At 41.6% G+C, this 25418-nt stretch overlaps 2 protein-coding genes across 2 annotated transcripts; both read right to left on the bottom strand.

Annotated features, from left to right (window-relative positions):
- Window positions 1-6449: 6449 nt before the first annotated feature.
- Window positions 6450-9567, bottom strand: p2ry1 (purinergic receptor P2Y1). Its single transcript, XM_042414321.1, has 2 exons — window positions 9155-9567; window positions 6450-8888 (listed from the first exon to the last, which is right to left on the bottom strand). Exon 2 carries the CDS (start codon window positions 8857-8859, stop codon window positions 7798-7800), a length of 1062 nt encoding a protein of 353 aa, XP_042270255.1. The 5' UTR covers window positions 8860-8888; window positions 9155-9567; the 3' UTR covers window positions 6450-7797.
- Window positions 9568-12590: 3023 nt separating this feature from the next.
- LOC121899284 (protein NYNRIN-like) lies at window positions 12591-19518 on the bottom strand. The gene is given in 2 exon segments (XM_042415000.1): window positions 12591-16387; window positions 16389-19518. Coding segments are annotated over 2 exon segments (3570 nt in total). The 5' UTR covers window positions 17223-19518; the 3' UTR covers window positions 12591-13651.
- Window positions 19519-25418: the final 5900 nt, after the last annotated feature.

The following is a 25418-nucleotide window of genomic DNA, read 5'->3' as shown; positions in this document are numbered from 1 at the left end:
TAGTTAAATCACAATTACAAAGGCAACGTTAAATGCCAATTAGCACCATGTGTCAGCTTTAAAAGAGATCGGCTATCACTTCAACGGTGTGTGAATTTTCAAAGCTGCACTTGTTAATTAGAATGTAAAGGATTTTTAAGACCTTCACTAATATTTCCATGTTTTATCAGTTGTGTAATTATGCGAAATAAGTTTGCATTAAAGTTTTATTTGATGATAAAATGTTTTACCTTTAGTGTTTAACCAGTTGTTTCCTCCAGGTTGTCAGAGCTTCAGAATTCCCTGTCCTGATCTACAATATGGAAAAAAGTAATACTACACAGGAAGTGATGCATTTTTTGGTTTGTTTGTTTTTAATTAACGTACATGATAAAAAACAAAGTTGTTACTTTCTACATTTCTACACTTTCCAATCCACTACAATCTGCAAGCAGCAGGAAGCTCATGGGTATTTATTGTTAAATGTGTAACAGTGTGCAGCTGTGGATTCTGGCTTTCCAGCAAATTACTCCATAAAGTTTGAATAAACACCTGCAAGGACATTTTTTAACGACAATCTTTTCACCTTAGATTCATCAGGCAAGATATAATTTAAATGCCATAAGTTGTGAACATTTGGAACAGAACATCCACTGGAAATTATGATCTGTGTCCTCTTAAGAGATTCTGAGATAGACAAAGACATCTTAGTGCTCATGTGAGAGGGTGAAATAAACAGCAACAGCAATAACAGTTTTATTAGAAGATATGAGTTCTGATGCTCTTTTGCCTCTTTTTGACAATTGGAGCAAAAAATTAAAAAAAAAAACGGTAAAATTTAGATTGAGTTAGATTGAGATTCTTGAGGATTTAGATTGAAGCTCATATCCCCTACATGTCAGGCCATGTCCTCTGCATTGTCTCTGGAGATTTGATTTGATTCGATTTTTATTTAATGACGTGCGGAGGCGTTTATATTGTACACAAATTACACTTGATAAAATTTAAAAGGCTGAAGATTTTGAAATTTTTGACCCAGCATATTTGAATTTGACTGTTTGTGGCAACATATATTATACACAGAATATTGTATATGGAGATATAATGTCTAGAAAATATGAATGGAGAAGCTAAATGAAAAAACGTAATGGTCAATTCATAGGACATGCAATCAGCTCTTCAGCTTCAAGTGATTTCTTTAAGATGGTCCTTTAAGATGATAATGGACCCATAAACGCAGCTGAACAAACTCGAGAGTGGTTTCATCTAGCAGTATTCCGATCTAAACAAAAATGAATCGTTGTGGGAGGTTGCAGCACAGGGTGTGTAGAGATCTCCTAATCCCTTACATGAAACAGAGGCTTTCTTTCCCACCACACACAGCTCAAGACCAGCATGTCAGGAAACCAAAAGTGGTGAGGAGGAGTGAACCTGTGGAGGTAAAAGATGACCCTGCGTCTTACTTATAAAGCATATATGGTTATGTTTGTCCAACATTTCCATTATTCACCTGCTGTATATATAGATATGCCTACACACAGTTTGCTGCGAAGCTCTTTTCTTTCCCTTTCATACCCACACGCTTATTCCCACTCTCTGCAACACACACACTGACACACTGTGAATATGTGAGCAGTGGATGTAATCTGCCAGTACATAAACTTTTGGTCTTAAGAGATTTATCATCCCTGCAGAAGGGCAGAAGGGCAGACTGTCGGGTTGCCAGCTAATAAAAGCATTGGACTGTCAGTGGAGTGCATAGCTCATCATCCTTTACAATAGTTTTCACGAGCTAAATAGTTAACTTAGGATCAGGAGCAGGGCCACACCTCAACCACACCTCTAATCACCTGTCAAGCCCTGCTTATTCCTGGTCAACCAATTCTGCCCTGTTTGTCTCAGATTTATTGACCCACCCTCCCTTTCCCCTCTCTTCATCCATTCACCTTCTTACCTCATCTACTCCCTTCATCTTTTCCTATTCAATCCATTGCATACCTCTCCCACGTCTCATTCTAGGTACCGTCTGGGGGCCTGTAATCATCTCAGGTGGAAACACACCTGAGACGGAACCCCCACACTAAGTCTCCCTCCGCCCGGTCGACAGTACATCCTCCTAGATCAGCCTAACAGTCAACGTCCTCCTTCCACCTTTACCCCTCCCCTTTACATCCATTCATCTGTCCTCAACATTTAATACCTCCTGAATGTCCATTAAAACCTTTAAATTACATAGAGTTGTGGCGTGGTTCTTGCTAGCAAACTTGCAGACGAGCCGCAGGCAGGGAGGAGCTCAAAATTAAGAATCTAGTCTCATACTTTTAAAAAATGTGTCCTTTTTTGTACTTTTGGTTGTCTTCACAGGACAGTCTCCCAGTATGGCCCTTGGTATTAATTTTAATCTGACTCACTTTTGGGTGAATCTTGTTTTATGATTTAATAAGAAGCATTTCTTGAAAGTCTTTTACTTATTACTTGCTTTGTGGCCCCATGATAGAACTCTTAGTATTTTTTTTATTGCGATTTAGGATTAAGAAATTAATCCCACAGCAATACAATAACATACTTCCTTCCATTTATTTCAGTGTGTATTTGGATATACAAATAACGTTCCTTTCTTTCTTTGTGCTTCTTTCTCCTTCTCCTGCAGCTTTTTTAATATGCCTACAGCACATTTGATATCGTTGTAGCTCTCAGCTTCTTGTTCTCACACCTCGCCTTATCTTGTCTCTTCCCTATCCTTCCCAAGCAGCGGGCACCCTTTTATTTAACCTCAGTTCATTTCAAAGCTACGCTTCCAATCTCATAACTCTTATCAGACGGGCCAGCTCGTCTGCGCTCTGTCTGACAACGCTCTTGTCTCCCAGCTGTGTCTGTCTATTTGCAAAAGTGCATCATCTGAAACAGCATCAGCTTTACCTTCTCCATATGTACTGTATATATTGCATGAAAACCGTAGGATTAATATGAAGTTTATTGTCCAAAACTGATCAAACCGAACCACTTTTAGACATCTTCCTTTCAGTTGGGGGTTAAACTGCCTGACAGATCTTTGTGACCCCCATTGTATGAAATCAAAGACGTAAGTTTGTGGATGTCAGCCAGTAAACCGATCGTTCAAGTTGATTGATGACAGTGCCAAGAAGCGGCAGAAAATCAACAAGAAGCCAGACAGGAGTGGCTGCAGAGATATTGATCATAAACCTCATGACAGCCAAAATATGACAGCCTGCGCTCCGTCTCACACGCCCTCTCCCACTTGTTCTTCCAGTCCCATCTAAATCTTGCACATCTTGTATACAATACCAGTCTCACATTATTATTACTGGCAGCAGTCCGAGCCATCACATGGCTTACTTTAGGCATGACTTTACAGTAACCGATAGAGATCAAAATAACGAGTTCCCATTCACTGTTATGCTTACACCATCTGTACAGTAACAGAGTGAGGAGAATGTCTTTCATTTTGTTTTTACTTGTCCATACAAGTATTAGATCAAGGCCTATAATTGACTTTAACACCCTTGGATGTATTTCTGACAACATGATGAAAGTGAAGTCATTTCATGAGGGGGTCAAAGGAGGCAGAGGCAACTCCAGAGGTGACTGTAAACATATTGCCCCAAAGACACTCACGGCAGTCTCATTTCAAATGGCTTTCACTGTCAAAAGCAGCCACACCCCAGGTCATCTGTATTTCTGGTAGCCTATAATTCATGCTGCATAGCTATATATGTTGCCATCTTGGCAGTATTGGTGTGGACAGAGGCAGTGTAGATGTAGACATATGAACACAACAGAATGAATGGTTACTATTAGATCATCCGATTCAACTGCCAAACGTATATTCCTTTGCTTTTCTTATGTTTGCTTTTTTTTGTTGATGTTATTTCTGTTGCTGTTGTGTTTTTTTTTACAAGCCAGTTTTTCTATGTATCTTTACTTACATATGTTACACATGCATATAGTGCTGAGAATGTAACACCTCTTGTCCCTGCAGCTGCTCTTTGGAGAACAGAAAGCAAAAATGCTGAGAGAAGCCAGAACCTGAAAAAGCAAAGACACTGAGAGACAGAATATAAAACACTAAATGGTTATATGGGCTGAGTTACATAAACACTGCATATTTACTGACATGCAAAATGAAGTTAAGATTACCTTTATATTCCTCCTGCAAATACACACGTTGTCTAGGGAGACATGTTGGAACAAAAACACATCCCTCGAGTAAGGAAACATAATCATCTATAAAAAGATTACATTTATCATCCGACCTTCATCCATTTACAGTCTGGTTCAGCAGCAGTAACATGACATTTAATTCTCTGATAGCTTCTTGCATCAAGCCGGTGAAACTGTTATTATTCTGTTTGATTATAAATGAGCATGTGTGCGTGTGCAACTGCATGCTCTCTACCAATTGGTTGGTGATTTTTAGTTGGCAAGTCGATGACCTGCCCAGCAGAGTCATATCTGTGATGTGTGATGAACAACTCCATAGACACACACACATACACAGGCACACTTGTTTGCATTTGGGCATGCATCGACAGCCTGAATGTTCCACAACTGTTTTGACTGTCAATGAGGTGTGAGCTATGCTTACCTGACTAGCACAGTCCGGATCCTCTCTCAAAAGTAGACTCAAGGAGGTGTCGTTGATGTGTAAATTTCCTGTTTTATTTCAAAAGGTTTAAGTCAAAAAGGATGTCAATACAGCCTGACATGACCATATAAGTGCAATAACGCTCTATGTGCGCTCTAGTGGTGGGGTGTGTGGTAGGATGATGTATGACTGGAACGAGTAAACACATGTTAATAACAAAGTGTGGTGCTGTAACCAAGAGCAATTGAACAAAATATTTTTCGCACATGTTTACATAGTTGGAAAACATGTACCTGGTTGTGTGACTTCTGTACACTGTGTGTACAAACACACAGTATCTCTCTTATGCATGACTGGGGAGGGCTCTGTACACTCTCAGTAGTGCATGCTCCTTTTCCTCCAAACACTGCTCATTGCAAAAAGCATTACGCAGAGGTGTAATGTTGTTATGATGTAAATATCAGAAGTGCATGACTCACTAATAATACAGTAGCAATGTGGGAATTTGTGTTTAAAGGAGTTTGTATTGCCTCACGTGTTTTTACAGTGATGTCACATGGTGTCAGTGGAGTGACTGGAATTTGCAATGTAGCCACACATCATTGTGATTGTTTGAATCATGAGTTACTCACCAAGGACCACATGCTGACATTTTGATTACATTTGGTTTTTGTGTAGTTAGCGGTAGTTTTTGGCACAAGCAGATGGTGCCCCTGTGATAGATGTGGTTGTGCCATCATTGTAAATCTGCTGTGCTCCCACTGTAAATCTCCAAGAACAAAGCTCAATGTTTTGGTTTAGCTGTCTTGACGGTGATTACCCTCTGAGCCCCCCCCTGCCACCAACAGTGTTTTCTGGAAACGCACACATTCAAACATTGTAACTGCCATTACTGTACACTTTGCAGAAATCCCTTCTTTTCTCTTCCCAACACTTCTTCGAATAATATTCTCCTGAAGGTGATGGAATGCAGTGAAGAAAACGTTTTTTTTTTTCTGTATTCAGAATAAAGCGAGGAAGATGTGAGAGAAAAGAGGTGAAAGGTGGCTGAGAAGGGAGGGAGGAGATACTGGCAAGCATCCCAACTTTCTGCAAGTTAAGATTTGACACTCAAGCTCAACAGCACTGACGTTGGCTTGAGGTTTGGCGTTGGCTATATCTAACCGTCCTTTTATCTAATCACATCTACACACAGCAGAAAGGATATATTTCCCACAAACAGACACTTGTAGATATATATTAATACCCCTGTGGATGACACAGTGACTCCTTTCAACAAAGAAACAATAACCAGTCCCCAACAAACAGCAATAACGGCTAAAACAACCACCTACTTGAATAAGGTCTCCATTGCCTTCAGGGTTTCTAACACAGAGACACAAGTACACACACACACACATATATTTGCCAAGGCCAGCTATGCAGTTTGCACCTCAAAGCCAGGAAATCAAAAGCCGTTTGTATTCATGGGCCCTGCTTGGAGGAAGAAGGTTGGTCGCTTTCCTGTGCCCACAGTCCCGTGAAACCCTGGGGTCCTGGCGACAGCCTCACACCCCTGTCTGCATCAATAACTTCACGCCATTGTGACAGACACAAAAGCCGTTTTAGGATAAGCCAGAAGAAAAAAGGTGGCACTCTTTATTCCTCCCTCGTCTCTTCGCTTCCTCCTGGCTATGTTGAAAAAGAAAGTCAACAGCAGTGCAGAGAAAGAGGAGGAGCAGCAGCGGGGAAGACAGAACTCTGCATGCAAGTCTCTGCAGCCAACAGTGTCCATTCAATCGTAGTGTACATACTTAACTAAGAACAGGGATCAGGGATTTAAAACTGGCCACCATCTGAGAAGAATTATTATTACATTTTCTCACTTGTTTTCATATAAAAATTTATTGACAAAGATACAAGTGGCCCCAGATATCCTGTACAGATGATTCTCTTCCTTTCTTGACAATAGTAAGCCACGTTACAGATTTACAAAGGTACATTAGTACAGACATCAAACATCTAGGTAGTCCAGGGTAAAATATACTGAGAGAGCTCCACAATCATTTCTCCAGAATGATTACAACAGATACAAAACAGAAATTATTATCTGTCATCACAAGAGCACAGTGCAGTATTTACTTTGAGGTATCTCATACAAACAAGTCTTCAATATGTTGATGGAGTCACAAAGCAGGTGATTGAGTGCGTATGTCCGTTCTGCTCATTTAAAAGCTATTATTCCTTATGTTGCACTTGTGTAGTTAAAACCAGCTGTGATAAATCATTGTTTCACTGATAATATTTTGATACTTGACTCATGCACTAAAAGGTTTGAATTAGTGATACTGATTTGAACAAAACGGTTATCAACACAAACTAATCTGGAACGTCACAACATCCTGTACAGTACACCTTTCATTCATTGTAGTATCATATACACAAAATACTGTTGAGTATTATCTTCTATTTTTTTTTCTGTGGAGAACAGGTTAACAAATCGAGAAAGATTGTGGTAACAGAGCCGTCGCGGACCTTAACCTCAGAGCTGTCAAAATGAAAAACTGTTCGACCACATTCCTCGCCCAGTCGGTAATAGATGGAGAAAGAAACGAGGAGTGATAGGTAGCCCTCAGAGCAGAGAGTCCCCTAGTCATAGTGCATTACAATGTCTGCACAGCACATCCATGCAGCAATCTCAGGTTCAGTGCATTTACTTTTTTCCTCCAAAAGCCGTCCCAGGTACACTTCTTTAACCACAAGCTCTCACCTGCTTAATAGCCATTGATTAAGCATCAGCTTGGCGGCTGCAGAAGGTGCTATCCATCCTCAGTCCTATTTTTTCTGAACAAATTGATGAACAGGACATTATTGCCTGTAGGAAAACCTATTTCCCTTAGCTTGGCTGATCATAATGTTCATTTTGTCCAAAGTGTAAACAACACGAACTACTCAGTGAGAATGAAGAGTGATGGCTCTACAATACATGTATAGAACAATACAGTACAATAGTTTATCGACATCGACAGGCTGCAAGCAACCGATGGTCATCACAGGGTTAAATGGAGTATTTATCCTACAGTTCTATAAACCATCGTCCCATTACATTTTACACACAGCCTTCAGTCCACACAGTGCATTTACTTATTCAATCCCAGGTCCATTGTGGTTTCTAGTACTATTTCCAAAATCCACAGCCATGACTGGCACACAGAGGCCACCTCTGTGCCCTGTCACATCCTCCTGTCCCCATTCTCCACATACTCAGCCAGGCTGTTGAGCGCCGTCTCCTCGCTCTTGGACTGAAGGACATTGTCCCCCTTTCTGGAGGGTTTTTTAGTGGCCCTTGAAAGCTTCCTCCGGAAGGTATCTCCAGCCAGGAAGTAAAGAATAGGATCCACACAGCTGTTGAGGCTGGCCAGCCCCCGCGTCACCTGGTAGGTGGCGTAGACGCGGTTATTAAAATCACACATGTCAGGGCTCTGGAAGTACAGCCTCGCCCTCATGTTAAGGTTCTTCATCACATGGAAAGGCAGGTAGGAGACGGCGAAGACTGCGAGCACGATGATAACCAGGTGGATAGATTTCTGCCGCAGAGGCGCATTGTTCATGTCATTGCAGATTAACGCTTTGACAATCATGCCATAGCAGCAAAATATGATTATAAAAGGGACGCAGAACCCAAACACAGTCAAAGTCATGCTGTAGATAAAATAACCTGGTAACTCATCCTCAGTGGTGGTGTCATAACAAATGGTTGCATTGCGCTTCAAGCCGGTCCTGGAATAATATAGGATGGGAGAGATGCCTATAACGACCACCGCCCACACCAACGCGCTGGTAATAACCGCATTTTTCTTCTTCAGTCGACCCAGAGACTTGAGCGGGTGCACCACCCCGGAGTACCTGTGAACACTGATGCAGGTCAGAAACAAAATGCTCCCGTACAGATTAACGTGGAAAATGAATCTCTGCAGTCGGCACAGAACATCACCGAATATCCAGTCGGTCTTGTTGAAGTAGTAAAAGATGAGGAAAGGCAAAGACAGGACGTAGCAGAAGTCAGCCAGAGCCAGGTTGAACATGTAGACAGAGATGCTGCTCCAGGGTCTCATGTGGCACACAAACATCCAAATGGCCAGGCTGTTGCCCACCAGCCCTGTGATGAAGACCATGATATAGACGGTGGGCAGATAGTAGAACTGAAAACCAGTCTTGGTGAGGGAACATCCTCTTGTGTGATTGTGGAGATCTGTCACATTCAGCAGAGAGGTCAAGTTCAGGTCTGTGGTCATGGTGTCAGGGGCAGAGGCAGGTCCTTTTACTGCATGAGAGGGATGAGCAGATGAAGAAATATTTGATGTTTAAGCTTATTTTTTGGTATTTAAACGCATTCTTAGACAGAAAATAACAGATTAAAATGTCACTGATCTGTTGCTGCATGCTATAACTATTCAACGTGAATGACATTTGCAATCAAAACCACTCGTGCGCGGGCAGGAAACACAAACTTAATTTTGCGGAACGCCTACACGCAGTCTAACAAATACTAGAGAGAGACAGAAATGATAAACGCATTACAACACTCACCGCTGAGATACACTTGTATTCCACATTCCTATAGCCTTCACAGTTGCAAAGATTTCAGGCAACACACGGACGGGGCGTTACGAGCTGTCAGGTGTCTTCATTCAGTCTCCTAACAGTTTTGGAAATTGTTTTAAAGTTACGATCCTTCGGCTTCGCTCTGTCACTTCAAGGGGGGAAAAAGTCTCCCGTCGGTTCGTCATGCAGGGCGACGATTTTCCCACAACGGCGGCGGTGGGACGCAACAGAGACAGCTGCAGGCTCTGGCATGAAGAGCAGGAATTAGAGGAGGCTCTTGTGCTACAGAGAGGGGAGGTGCGCACTACACAAAACCACTGAGCAGCTTCCCGTTTCTAAACGCGCTCTTTCTATTTCTTTTCTCCTCCAATTGGACCCTTATGAGATCTGACCTGAGCTGTGACTGTAGGAAGGTACGGATCCCGTATAATACACAGATTATATCCGGGGATCAAGATTTCAGCTGTGCAGATTTGCGCAAGCAAATACTACTATGCGTTTGTCAGATGCAGATATTTACCATAGGGTTTAGTAATAACATTACTGCTGTTTCAATTAGAAATTCAAGGAATAGATAAAATATTAGGCCACATATCACTTTGGAAATAGTGTTTTGAAAATATTTTGGGGGTCTGTTGAGAAGTAAATGGTAAATGGTAAATGGACTGTACTTGTATAGTGCCGTTCTAGTCTTCCAACCACTCAAAACACTTTTACAATACAAATCACATTCACCCATTCACATACATTCATACGCTGAATGGGTACAGGGGCTACCATGCAAGGTCCCAAACTGCCCATTAGAGAAAAAACCATTCACACACTGATGGCACAGCCATCAGGAGCAATTTGGTTAATAGGTTTAAGTGTCTTGCCCAAGGACACATTGGCATGTGGACTGGAGGAGCCAGGAATCAAACCGCTGACCTTCCAGTTAGTAGACAACCCACTGTACCTCCTGAGCCACAGCCACCCATTTAAATCGGAAATAGGCAGATCCATAATGGACTACAGTGATATGTCATGGTAATGGATTTGTCAGTGCAATTCACATTTTGCATGATTCCTCCACACTGAGGAGTCAGGGCTCAATAAAGACATTGATTAACAACGACATTGGCTGGAGCATAAAAACAAAAAAATACTGTTTTCTACATCAAGATGGTCATTTTCTTGTCTCCTAAAAGGCTGAGACAGACAGCTGTATGTGCGCGACTCACGGCCAAGGACAAAGCAGACACTGGCAGAGGCAGCAGACAGAGGGAGGATGGTGGAGAATAGAGAGGGGACTGGGGCTGTGGAGTGAGAGAGCCAAAGGTTAAGTTAATTTAGCTGTGATGCCAAATATCTTAAAAATGGTGGAAAGTGGACAGAGCCAAGGTTGTACCAATAATCTAATGGATGTTGTTAATAAGTAAGAGAATAAATGTCCACTATAAACTTTGTAGATGTACATTATGATCCATCAGAGAATATTAGGTGAGTTGCAGATATAGTTTTTATGTCACCATGATGTGAAACATCTGCCCACATATCAAGAAAGCAAACAACGCATAAGTGCACAAATTCATTTGTAGTTGTATAAAGGGACAGAAGTAGTAAGTATGAAGAAATACAAAAAAAGATATAAACATCAACAAAGCATGAAATATTAAGCAATTAAACAAAACACAAGTTGCTTTATGAGCTCTATAAATTATTGCTGGCCGCTCACAACCAAAAGACGTTGCTAAGAGGAGACCATTCTTTCACAAGCTCATCCAAGGTTCCTTGCAATTTGTTGAATAACCTCTTGCAATGAAAAAATTATTCATTTCATTTCATTCATGAGTCATTTTTGTTGTGAAACTAAATGACTGCTTCCAGGCAAAGCTAAAGCAAATCTGTAGACTCTAGGGAATAAAAAAATTCCCGGTTATTCAGCGAACATGCTGTTTAAGAGGCTACCTCAACACAGAGTTGCTTATAACAATAGTGTAACAAACCCAAAGTAACTCAACTGTGTAATTTTACCTTTCACATCATTTCAAATGATTAGGTGTGAGATATACAGTATCACTGTAATGGAAAACTATGAAATTTAAGGTGAGAATTCTCAATTAGAGTTACAGTTTATCTGTGTTTGACTGCATGATAGAGAGAAGAATATCTTAGAGAAATGAAGTAAAAATGGATGAGCACTGAATAGATTGAGCTCTCATTACGCTACTCCTCACTAATAGGTGTGGAGGTTTAAATTGTTGTAAAGATTCTCTGAGGCTAATTTGAGTATCCCTGTTTTGGAAACTGACAGCATAGCAATATTAGCACTTAATCAGTTCAAGACATTTAAGAGTATAAATCTGCCAAAACACAGAGTGATGGAATTTGCCCCTTGTAATTTATCCTTTCCGTGTGCAGTTGTTGGCAGCAAGGCAAAGGCTTCAATCAAACCAGAGTTCTTCAGGCATTTTTGACTGTGTAAACTCATTCCTAAAACATAGCAGTGGAGCCGGTTTAACATGTGACATATAGAGTTGCATTTGCTTACTCTTATCTGTCATGTCTCTGTCAAACCTGCCCCGCATCTTGTCGTATAAGACTGAAGTTACTTGAAAGGCGAGGATGCAAAATTTAAAGTCTCAAGGCAGGATGAGCAAACTTAAGACATGCTCTCTGCACCTGCTATTACATTTTCTGCCAAGGACCCTATCCTATTTGGCTCTGACCTCCATTTTCTGCCCCAGAGGTTGACAGGGACAGAGACATATTGGGCACGGCTGGATGTGCACTATAAGATTAATTTAAATGTATTAAAACACCAACACAGGCGAGGTCAGTGTACCTCAACCTGCCAGAGGAGCTGCTGTGTGATGTTAATGTTTTCACAACATTTTTATGATGGTTTGAAGACATTTTGTTATTTGAAAAACCTATGAAAGTGGCATTTCTAAGCATATGGCACAATGGAGTTGAGAGCAAACTAAAACAACTAAATATAGATATTTTTACTCGAAACCACAGCTGTAATGTTCTCTCGTTTCTTCCCGTTACTTTTATGTATGTTTTCTATGTTCTACTGTTACCTTTACTGAATATTGGCAAACACATACTGGTAGGTGTTGTGGATTTTCGGAGCTGATGCACTGGCAGTTGTCAGTTTGAAGAAGAGAAGACCAAACCAAACTTCGTATGATGATTCTGGGAAAACTTTAATGAAGAACCTTGCAAGGGAGAGCGACTCAAGGGACACCTCCTGTTCGTACGGTGTCCCCAAACTCGTCTGACCCACACAGTCCAAAACCAGCCTTTAAGCCAATCATAGAAACTAGTTCGTCAGTTCCGAATCATAAACCTATGACCTAAATCTGTATCTTTGGTTTGTCTTGTTGCGTCTGATGATGACCTGCATTCTGGCCTTGGTTCGCCTGTGAGGCTCCTGGTTTATTAAACAACATGTGTTATCTTCTGTTTGAGAGAACAGAGGAGTACAGCTTGACATTCTGTTGTCCTGGTCAGTTATGGAATATCCATAACAATCCCCTCTTATTGATCAAAAGATCAATACAAATTACCAATTTATGACTGGACTGGTGGACTGTAAGGGCACAAACAGAGTAGAAACAACATCCGCACAACAGATAACAATTCTCACACAAAAGTAATACAAGAATCAACAATTGCATTGAACAAAATCAAAAGTAAAATCATCAAAACACATAATCATTTAAACACATAATGCAATAACAATAAAAGCAAACAATCAGTAAATTAGATAAAAAACCCCTCTTATGTACCCCTTTAAAACAACTGTCATGTGACCCATGAGTTCTGTCTTCCAACCACCAGGGGCAGTAGTGAGGCAAATCCTCAAAGAAGATCTCCTAGAACACCAAAGCGTTAAAGGAGGTCATTGACAGAGGTCACCAGTCACATGCGCAAACAACCTAAGACAAGACACTTCCTGCCTCTTACTGGATGAAATCCTAGCAACTTAAAGGGGAGTCATACAAACATTTGATTACATCATAACAATAAAACAAATCAATCACAAAGTGAAGTCTTCAACCCATGCACTTTGCGTACAGTAGAGGGCCATCACCATGGAGAGGTTACTAGCACATACGATGCATGGTGATGTGGAATCCATCCTCCTGGAGTGATCCTCTTCGTCGACGTGGATGAACTCTGCTTCGTCTCAAACAGTGTTTTATCATATGTAGACCACCGCCATAGTGTTGTAGAGTCCCAATGGGCTCATTGATTTGTCCGTATGTCCAAGATCTGGCTCTTGGTCTGCATTTTCTGGATCATTCTGCAAAGGGCGCCCCTGTCCATGGGGCACTGGGTTCATGGCACCGACTGTGTCATGAGAAGGAAAGCCTTTCCGCTCTCCTTCGCCTGGAATTAGAGAGACTCCTGTCTCTCTCTCATTTGGACCGACTTGACCTGTCCCCTGCCCGAACCTACTAAACAGGAGAGAAAAAAGGAGTAACCATCCGGTTACCTGCCAGGGCTCTGCTCTCCTCCGCCAGTGGTTGGGGGGGCCAGTCTGCACCTTGTGGCGTGGATCCATTCTGCTCTGCCTTCGACCTTCAGGGCCGTCCTAGTAGTCAGCAGCACCTGGTATGGACCTTTCCACCTAGGAGACAAAGACACTTTTTCCAGAGATTTGATTAATACCAGGTCACCTTCTCGAAAGGAATGAATTGGTTCTTCCGATGGTTTGGGGAGTCTGTCAGCCACCTGTAAATGATACTTTCTCAAAATCTCTGTTAGTCTTTTCACATACTCAGTCATGAACTCATCCGTCCAAAGCAGAGTAGCTTTGTGTGGTGTCAGTGGGGGACTTGTCCCTGTGGACATTGGTCTTCCCATCAGCACCTCGTGAGGACTCAGTCCTGTAGTTGCACTTGGTGCACTCCGAATGGAGTACAGCACAATCGGCAGTGCATCAGGCCATTTCAGGCCTGTGGCTAGGACTGTTTTGGTCAATCTGTCTTTGATAGTTGCATTCATTCTCTCAACTTGACCTGAACTCTGTGGATGATAAGGAACATGTAACTGCCACTTAAATCCTAAGATTTCTGACAGTCCCTGAGTGATTTTTGACACAAAAGCTGGACCTCTGTCGCTATCTATTCCCTGCGGCACTCCGTACCTAGGGATTACCTCTTTTAGCAGACACTTTACAACTGTTCTTGCATCTTCTTTTTTCGTTGCAAAAGCTTCTACCCACTTCGAGAACCTGTCGGTTATGACTAGCAAGTATTTGAAGCCTTGTGAGCTTGGCATATGTACAAAATCTATTTGCATATTTACAAAAGGACCTGATGGGGGTTCTAAGTGGTCATGTTTCACTGTGCTATTCTTTTTTCTGGTCTGTTGACATATCATACAACTATCCACAAGTGTTTGTGAAACTTGAGTAATGCCTGGAGCAAACCACTGTGAGCGAATAACATCATTCATCACCCCTCTTCCAACATGCGCTGGACCATGCGTCACACGTGCCAGTACATGAAGGAGAGCTCGAGGGCAAACCGGTCGACCATCAGGGTGGAGCCACAAGCCAGACTCCGCGTCAACTTTACAACCTTTACGCAACCAAAGACTTCGCTCCCTGTCATCAGCGTGATTTTGCATTGTCACGACATCATTAGCGGAAGGAACTGGAATTGGATTGGTAGGTTTTGTGGAGGCACATTGAAGTACCAAAGAGGGAGAGGAAAGTGCCGCTTGTTTGGCTGCAGTGTCAGCCATTGCATTTCCTCGTGAAACAGGATCAGTTCCATTCGTGTGAGCAGCACATTTGATGATTGCAAGCTGAGATGGGCGCAAAATAGCATCTAACAGGTCATTAACCAAAGTGTGATGCTGTAGTGGTTTTCCAGAAGATGACACAAAACCTCTCATCTTCCATAACTGGCCAAAATCATGAGCAGCGCCAAATGCATATCTTGAGTCAGTGTAAATAGTAGCCACCTTACCAGAAGCAAGAATACACGCTCTAGTTAGAGCATACAGTTCTGCTGCTTGAGCAGAGGTACCTGGAGGCAGTGCTTTTGCCTCTACTACCCCCCAATCGTTAACTACTGCATAGCCAGCTAGATGTGTGCTATCAGATGGTCTGCTAGCTGAACCATCAGTGTAAAAAATCAAATCAGAATTGGGTATTGGTGTCTGCAACAAGTCTGGCCTTGGGGATGTACACAGGTCAATAGTTGTGATGCAATCATGCTCATCATCTGTGTCAATCAATGGAAGGAGAGTAGCTGGATTCAATGGAGGTGAGCGTTTTAAAGTGATGTGTGGACTATGAAGAATGATTGCTTCATAGCCTGAACGACGTGCAGCTGTCATGTGTTGGGTAGCAGATGTGTTCAAGATGTGAAGTACTGCATGTGGAACGTGCACAACACAGTCATGAGCCAGTACAATTGGAGAAGATTTCTCAATCATGATGGCAACGGCGGCCACCGCTCTTAAGCAACCTGGCATGCCAAGAACCACAGGGGTTAGTCGAGAGGAGTAGTACGCAACTGGACGGTAATGAGACCCATGTTTTTGCACGAGAATGCCTGTAGCAAAGCCATCTCGTTCATGTACATGCAGATGGAACGGCTGATGATAGTCCGGCAGCCCCAATGCCGGAGCCAAGGTGAGAGCATGTTTCAGGTCCTGAAAAGCTTTGTTCATGTCCTCAGTCCACTGCACCTTGGGAGGAGCTGATTGCAGTGTGGCGTTTCGCAAAACAGAGTCCATAGCAGCATACTCAAAGATCCAATGTCTGCAATAATTCGCCATCCCCAAGAACGAGAGCATTTGTTTCTTGGTTGTGGGAGGAGGCATGTTAACCAGCAGTTTCAACCTCTCCGGTGACAACAGGCGCTGTCCATTTTTCAAAACATGACCCAAGTATGTCACCTCAGACCGACAAAATTGCAGTTTGGCAAGTGATGCTCTATGACCACACTCAGCTAGTCTCTGTAGGAGCAAGATGGAGTCCGTTCGACAAGCTTCCTGTGATGGTGAAGCTATCAGGAGGTCATCTGCATACTGTAGGAGAGTGGAGCCCCCTGGAAAGTGGAGGTCATCCAAGTCCCGTTTCACTGCTGCTGCGTAAACTGTAGGACTCTCGACAAAACCCTGAGGCAAACGCTGCCAGGTGTACTGTTTTCCTTTGAATGTGAATGCAAACAGATACTGGCTATCTGGATGCAACGGGATTGAGAAAAAAAGCTGAACTCAAATCAATGACTGTGTAGTGTGTTGAGTTGGATGGTAGTGAAGCTAAAATCGAATTTGTGTCTGGCACAATTGGAGCTGTTGGCACTACAATGCTATTAATAGCTTGCAAATCTTGTACAAAACGCCATTCATCTGGGCGGTTTGCTTTTGGAATGGGTAAAATGGGTGTGTTACATGGGCTTGTTGTTTGAACCAACACACCTTGATCCAGTAAAGACTGAATTACACCTTCAATACCAGCAATTGACTTGTGTGGCAAATTGTATTGCCTGACCATTGGTAGTTTAGCACCAGGTTTGAGTGTGACTTCGTGAGGTGGAGCCGAATTCACAAAACCCACATGGTTTTTATGTTTAGCCCATAAAATAGATGGAACCTCTGAAAGCTCTGATGGAGGCCCATACTGTGTGGGGAGGGGTGGTTGTTGCAAAACAAACCTACTCTGAGGTAGCTGGATGTGCTCAGTTAAAGATAACATGTACAGCTCAAGGCCCAAGTGTGTTATTGTTTGAGTTTGAGGAGTCTGCGCAGCTCCTCTCAATGCCTGGCACTGTGCCACCATGCTTTCAAGCTGTTGTGGGTCACAGCCAGGAGAGACAGCTACAGTGATGTATGGAAATGAATCTTTATCATTAACCAATTTGCGCTGTGCGTCAGATAACCGAATTGGAATTGCACATCCCTGTGGACCAACAAACAAACATTGTTCACACTCCAACCCCTCTTGTGTATTCAAAAACACATCAGCTAATTGTTTGTACACCTCTGGGGGGTTAAATGCTGCTGTACAGTGACACTGTAGTACAGGCCTCATGGCAGACATCTGTGTTGCACATGCTGGTGAAATTTGAGCAATTTTTTTGAATGCTAGATACTGTGAAACTGGAAGCCATGTTAAAATCAGTCAATGACCAACAATACAAACAATCAGCAATAGTTTTCAAAAACTGAAATGCATGAGCAGCCTTCACATCAGGTAGGCTTAAAAACAATCCATCAGGTGTGCATTGAATGGTGGCATGTAGCTTGCAAAGTAAATCTCGTCCCTGAGTTTTGCTACTTGCAGTGTGGGGTCGTCTCTGTGTCATCTTTGGCCTGACTGCAGGTTCTGTGTCGTCACTATGATCTGTGTCAGACTCCTCCCCCTTACCTCTGGCTCCTTGTAACTCAAGTTCTACCTCACTTTCTCCTGAGCTGTCCTGAGTGTCTATCTCTGTTTCTTCAGCAACGGCAGCTAAATGTCTTTTCTTTTCCTTTCTTTTCTGGCTTTTTACCTGTTTGAATGACAAATTAGCTTTCTTTTCTTTTTCTGCAGCTTTCCTAGCTTTTTCTTCGTCGGCTCTATCTTTCTTTTCCTGTTTAACTCTTTCCCTTTCTCTAGCAGCCTGACTGTCTCTTTCCCTTTCTCTAGCTGCTATCTGCTCTTCTCTATTTTCTACTTCAGTCTGTAGTCTTTGTCCCTCAACAGCTGCGGCTAGTAAGAGAAATTCATCGTCAGTCTTTGCTTGTTGTGAAATGGTTTGATCAGTCATGTTAGCAGCTGAAAAGGGGTTTGAAGGTGAAAGTTGTGGAAAAATTGAAATCATTGTTTTGTTTGTGTGTGACTCTTGCAAAGGCACTCCAGCTTTGGATACAATGGTCAACAAAGTTTGTGGAGAGGGAGCATCAGTTTGCCGTTTTGCCCAACCGTATATGATAGCTTTGGAAATGGCCTTCACATTCTCACCATGCCTCTGTTTAATTTTCATCATTTCTGTAGCTCTGGTTTGCAACTCTGCTTCCAACATAGGCAAGTGACATGCTGTCACACATTTAACACAGTTCTCCACTGCTGCTCTGAACTCATCAGAAAAACGATCAACTCTTTTTTCATCCAGACTCACTCCACACCTCTGACGAGCAACAGTTAACCACACATTTACACAATCTTTCATATACGCACTATCCCAAGATGGATTTCCAAAATCTGGGTTAACATTGTACTCAGCAATCTGAAGCTTATCTCTATCAAACGCTCCTTCGTATGGCCATTCGCCATCTGTCCACTGATTCATAAGGGAAGAAAATGGAAACACAAAAGTCCATCCTTTCAATCTACCAACAACTCCCGCCGGAGATTGTGGAGAAAACATCGCTCTATATTGTGCATCTGTGAGTGTGTGGGGGTTTGCTTCGGGAAGCTTATCAATGGCAGATTGACCTTTTACTTCTGAATTGGTGTGTTTGTTTCCTACTGAAACAGATTTGTTCTTTCTCTTGTGTTTTGGTGAATGAATTAATTTTGTAGTAGATTGTGTTCTACTCACTGCTTTAGACGTGTTGTTGCCCATTTTAACACATTTACATTAAAAACATCACACAAACAAACACATCAAACACAAAACAGACACATCAAAACTTTCCCAGCATCACCGAAGTTCTTTTTTTTACACCTCTCTTCCTGGTGCAATAGCAGTGATCTGAAGCCAAACCGACGAAGCAACTCTTCGTCTTGTGTACACTGTTTATTGTTTGAAAAAAATTTTACCGGCGCCCGACTCTAGGACTTAGAATCCCAAGTCTGAAAACATTTCTCACAGGACACAGAGTGGATGATCCCCGATCTTGGCTTAAACGAAATAGGCCAAATCCTACCCCGAAAACGTCTTTTCTATAGTTTAAACCTCAGGTGGGTCCCCCTGTGCCGGACGTAGCCCGAAGCTAGCCCAGAAATCCCAGCCACTTTTGTGGCACTGCAGGAGTTAAGACTCACTCAACTCTGCCTTTTTTTACCTCTTCACAACCACATGCTTTGCACCTGCTTATCACTGCACAGTTTCAACACATTTTCATGTGTTTAGATTCTTTAACCATCAGCTTTTTGCTTTTTTTTTTTTTGTTCACTTTGTGACCACCTTTAAAGTGAAAGTGATGCACAGTTTCTTTGTGATTTCGTCAAACGCAGACATGGTAAGGCACAATAATAAAATAAAATTATGCACTTACCACGTCTTTGTTGTGTTGAAATCCTGTTCGTGACGCCAAATTGTTGTGGATTTTCGGAGCTGATGCACTGGCAGTTGTCAGTTTGAAGAAGAGAAGACCAAACCAAACTTCGTATGATGATTCTGGGAAAACTTTAATGAAGAACCTTGCAAGGGAGAGCGACTCAAGGGACACCTCCTGTTCGTACGGTGTCCCCAAACTCGTCTGACCCACACAGTCCAAAACCAGCCTTTAAGCCAATCATAGAAACTAGTTCGTCAGTTCCGAATCATAAACCTATGACCTAAATCTGTATCTTTGGTTTGTCTTGTTGCGTCTGATGATGACCTGCATTCTGGCCTTGGTTCGCCTGTGAGGCTCCTGGTTTATTAAACAACATGTGTTATCTTCTGTTTGAGAGAACAGAGGAGTACAGCTTGACATTCTGTTGTCCTGGTCAGTTATGGAATATCCATAACAGTAGGCAGGTGAATAGAAGAATGAATGCAAAGGAAAGTAGTAACTCTCGCACATACTGTTCTCTCAGCATTAAATCGATTGAAAATGTAATGTTTTGGTCATAGATCTTTGTCAGGCATTAAACTTACAATATAAAATGTCATCATCTTTACAGGCAAGGGCTGCAACAACCAATCAAAAATCAATTATACCTGTAACAAATGACACAATACTTTCATAAAAGCAATGTTTCATAAGATCCAAATAATACAATAGAAACCTGGAAATACAAAGTTCTGGACTGTCAATTCAACGTAAGTGATAAAAAAATGAGTCTCTTCAAGGACAATTTAGCAATTGGAGCTTTTAATCATATCAGCTGATCTTCCTCATTGGATGGAGTTTGCCCCGTTGTCATGGAATATATGATGTAACAGGGGAGAGGAGAAAGAAGGTCAGACAACAGCTAGTACAAGTAACTAATAATACAGTAAAGAACAAAGTCATACAGACAATTCAATATTTCAAAAGTCTGCAAATGAAGACAAATAGAGGAACAACGGAGTCAATGTTGTCTTCATTAAAATGCAGAACACTCTGTAACAGTGCTGCATGTTGAAAATTATTTATGGATCAACCTGGCTCGACTCTCGGTTACTCTGCTGTCACAGCTTTTGGTGAGTCAGGTGTTCCCAGTCAGAACCAATCCATGTCTGCGAGTGCAGCGTTACCATGCACATGCTCCCAGGTGTGGAGTTAGATAAGGACACAGTTGAAATTACCTTCTGCAGCTCCCATCCACTCACTCAGTGTAGGACCGGAAGGCAGCGTATGGATCACTGCCTTCCGGTCCAAAACATTCTAGCTGCTGCCTCATTTGGTCTCAAGTGTGTGAAAAGCAAAGTGAATGCACAGAGAAGCATGACATTATTGCAGACACTTTAAAACATGTCATTACTTGAGAGATACTACTGAAATGCTTTACTACACATTCTTAACTCTAACTAGCCCTTTGGGTCCTGATGTTTCTCAGCTGCACCAGCGGATTTAGTCCCATTGCCGGAATCCCTTTAAGTGATTGGACGTAATAACGCTTCTCCTCATGTCCCAGATGTAATCATAATGACAAGTGTAAAGCAATGAAGGGAAAATCTATTTGTCTCAGGTCTTGACCTGTATTTCTTTACATGCCGCTTCACTGGTTCCTCTGACAACCCAATCACCATCCGAGTCTGGACGGCTAACACTGTTTCCTGCTTGTGTCATTCTCATTAGCTGTGGTCGAACCGGGTCTCTGAACGATGAAAATCAGACGCTAACTGGCATTAGCGTTCCTCATGCATCTGTCTCATTAAGGAAATCTAATTTGACAAGTTAGTGGATTTTTGGGGAAAATTATTTTTCCTCTTTATTGTTAAAATCCTCACTATCTCTTAAGCTCCCTCTCTGTTTCTCCATTTATTTATTTATTTTCTTTGTCTCTCTTTGTGTCCATCTCTCTCTCTCTCTCTCCGTAAAAAAAAATTTCTTCTATTCAATTCATTGGCTTCTTTATTTTGCTTCATCCAATTCCAGGCTCATCACATTCTCATAAGAAGACCACCGCACACAACGCATGCGTGATTCAGATGAGCATCTCTGCCAGTATTGATCTTTCTTATCAGCCGTCCACCAGACTAGGCTGGAAAATAATTAATTCTGCTTTTGCCTCTCTTTTTCTGTCACTCTGCATCACTCCACACTGTTCTGCTTCCTCTTTTATGTTCCTCTCCCTTGCATTCATTCTTATATGTTTCAGATGAACATCCGCATTCCCCGCTCCCTTCCCCAAATGAGCTCCTGAAGAGGTGAGCCGAATGTAGAATGAGAGCTTTACCCGCATTGAAACTCTCAGCTGCCTGCCTGTATTTTCCCGTGCTTGTTCTGTGTTTCCAGCCTAAACACCCATTACTACTGGCCTCTATTTTGCCAGTCACTTGTTTTGAGAGTCCGTGAGTACTGAAACATTTAGCTAAATTTCCAGTAATAGCATGTCTGATAGCCTGGCAGACTCTTTCCCCGTGGGACTCTTGCTGTAATGACACTGCATGGTTCACTTGACAACATACTTGCAACCAAACATAGCTAGATTATAGTGCGTCAGCTGTCAAAAATGTTAATGTTGTGTTTGTAGTAGTGAGTAGGGCTCGTGTTCATAGTGCTGACATTTTTTAATCTTGCATATTTGAAATCAAAGCGTAATATTTACCATATTGAAACTCAATTAACATACTCAAGTTAATGTGATTTCTGAAGGGAGTCTGACATTGAAAAGATGGGGAAAAAAATACAGTGTAAACATGCAGAATGAATAAAGGGCTTTCAGTGATGATCTGTTAAAAAGTTGTGAATATAAACTCATTCTACAATTCATTTATTTTCTAAGCAAGTCAGTGTACACTGTATAACTGTTTGAAAACTATTAAGATTCTTATTTCAAAGGGGAAGCGGAGTGTTTATTCCACAAGAGAACTGATATCTCCCATCATTCATTTCATGGGACTATCTCTGTAATCATGGCAAGAAACTTTTTTAAAGCTGCTGCAATATGTTTTTACCCAACTCTGCAGCTCTATGGAGCGTTTTAACATCTTTCAGCTGATTGTTTTGTTTTTCTGACCAGGTACTTTACTGTTTTGGTTCACTCTTTTCAATGTTAGCTTCTTTTTTTGGTCTGTTATCTGATTTTTCAACATAAATTAAAACAGAGAAGGAAGTGCCTGAAGTTTGCTTTTCCTTCTATGTGATGACCCATATCTTGAAGAGCACCTGCGTTTTTCTTGAGTTTTACATGATCAAGACAGTCCTCGAGCACACCACTACCTTTTTTTCATAAATTAAAACATCTTTTCACCCAACTATGTAATATATTTAGTAAAAAATCCCATGTCATGAACAAACAAAACCAGACTGTGCAGTGTAATAGTGTAACTAACCTAATGTGTCTCCACTTTGCACTCTGTGTGCAAAGTGGAGACTGATTACATAAGCAACTTATGTCATAATATGTTATGATGTTATAAACCCATAAAGCAAAGATGCCAACACATCCTGAGCAGTCAGCATGACCGGTTGATCCAGGTGCTGTGTGGGAGAAATTATCTAATGACTGCTGCTATAATAATAGCGCTCAATGTTTGTCAGACTGTTGCAGAAGAGGATCTTGTGGTCTTGTAGATCAGTCTTTCGCAAGGTAGGCACAACGTGATCGCAAGCGGCAGATGTCAATGTAAACAACATGACATAACCCAGAGAGACAAAATTACAGATGCTGAGGACGTCCTTGGTGCTAAAACGTATAAGGTCAACAGGACCTAGATATGCCAGATGGAATCAAACACAACCCCAAATCAATGCCAGTATTGCTCCGTAGGCTATCTGCTGAATGTGTAAATAGGCGACTGTTTGCTAACAAGTCCGACTATATCAACATACTATAAAAAGGTGATAATACTGTACGTCAGTGATAGTTTACAGAATATTTCCACTGCTCCCAAGTGGCCAACAAATCAATCAACGCAGGTTTAAAGACATAAAGTTTGATGTACACACATTCTCAGAGTGACCTTGACAAATTTTCAGTGATATTTGTAACTCATCTAAAGCACCAATAACCTCCTGCTCTCCTGGTATGATTACCAGGGAACTAGCGTCCACACAGAACAAACCTTAAAAGAAAGGTCAGTTAAATCAGGTGCCCTCTTTCGTTTTCAGTAAACAGCTCAGGTGTGTTCCCACACACACATACACAAAAAGGTCAGCTGCTCCCCAGGGCTCCTCTGGCTGCAACTGTGATCAACAGGCTAAACCTTATGACCAACCCCACATGCAGCCTCCAGCTCCACCTTCTCTCCTCCTTTTCATCTTTCATCTCTCTGCACATTGGTATCACTCCATCTGCATTTCTCAAATCCGATATCTGTCAATCTTAACCAAATGGCAAGGTATCATTTACTTTTGCTGTTCCACATTAAGCAACTGACTTTTCTCTAATCTGATCAATGCGGCTGAATGTCACAGAGGCTTTCTATCTAGCAGAGAGAAGGTCAGTGTGTCTGTTCTGTGTAAATACCGCAGTAATGTAGTTCCCAGGCCACCGTTCTGCCAGACCTTTTACAGCGGAGTGAGTCAAAGTGTGGCTGGTATTTGTGCAATTCTGGAAGGAGACTGTGATGTGAATATAATTTGATAGCTGTTCCCAGAAAAGTGAATGAGTGAAGTAGTCTTGACCACCTTGTTAAACATTGTCAAACGCTAAATGCTAACGATATCCGCTGCTCTAATTTCTGACAGTCCCTCCGGTTTGGTTGCATTCAACCCATCAGAGTCTCATCCTCTCTTCCAAGGATTTAATGTATTGCTTTTTTTTTCACTTGTTTATTTTCCTCCATCATTCCTCTTCCTTCTCCCCCATCCTTATAAAGCCAAAATGAGATCCTTCTGGACCTCAAACAGCCTGACCACAGAGTTTATGTTTATGTCACAAAGTCAACACACATTCATTACAGTCAGAGCTGAACACAAATGCTGACATGCGCACACAAAAATCCTTCTGACAGTTTTTTTTATCGGTTTCTGCTCATTTTCAATGTTACATGTGAAACATGATAAACAGAATGTTTACTTATATAAAAGACAGCTAGTAAATGAAAATGTACTCAAAGAATCAAGATTATCTATACTTTCTACGTTCTAAGTACCTTCTCATCCCACTAGCACTAACCCCACAACATCCAGTCTGTCAACTATCTCCTTACAGATCCAATTGAGACTGATTATTAAAATTAATATGAACGCCCATAAGAATGCATAATAGCAGCAGAAGGAGCCTAATAAAAAAGGAGAATGAGAACAAAGTGTAGTCAATCAAGAAAAGGGGTCAAAATAATTATAAATTCTTGTGCTCTCCCCATGAGTCCATTTTTCGGTTTCAAAAAGTACAGACATATTTAGGCCATGTTGATGATTGGAGCTTCCAGGAGATATGAGTAAGTCTAGTCAAATGAATTTGGGGGAGAAATATCAGTTTGACACATCTTTGAGGAAGCACTACAAATAGAGGACCAAGATATATAGAGTAAATAGGTAGTGTGATGATTGGTCTTTACACTGATGGCATGCGAAATCTATGTCAGAATAAATTTGAAAGCTTGGTGTTAGTTAAAAGGATGCTTACTTATTATTCATGATGTCATACAAACTACAAAATCTATATTTTTTTGGAGGGAAGGGAACAATTTTTATTTGTTGGCAAGTTGGAAATGATTTTCGTTTGAAGATATCTGAAAGGTAAGTTTATATTAAAGAACTCTGCATAAATCACATAACTTAAGCAGTCTTCATTCCCTTACTGGTTCTGAAATGCAAGTACTGACATTGACTGAATAGAGGAGGATGATGAAACTTTAAATTGAAATTGAAATGCAGAATAAACTCTGACCAGATCCTGTGTGAGTGACAGGCTTTGAACAACTTACTTTTTAAGGGATAAGGCTGTCCATATTCTACATTGTCAGCAAATCCCTTTAAAAGACCCAAATCAACAATGTGTTTGTCT

The sequence above is a fragment of the Thunnus maccoyii genome, chromosome 6 (genome assembly GCF_910596095.1).
Source record: "Thunnus maccoyii chromosome 6, fThuMac1.1, whole genome shotgun sequence".
In the NCBI taxonomy this organism is placed as follows: domain Eukaryota; kingdom Metazoa; phylum Chordata; class Actinopteri; order Scombriformes; family Scombridae; genus Thunnus; species Thunnus maccoyii.
This window is presented reverse-complemented; position numbering and strand designations above follow the sequence as displayed.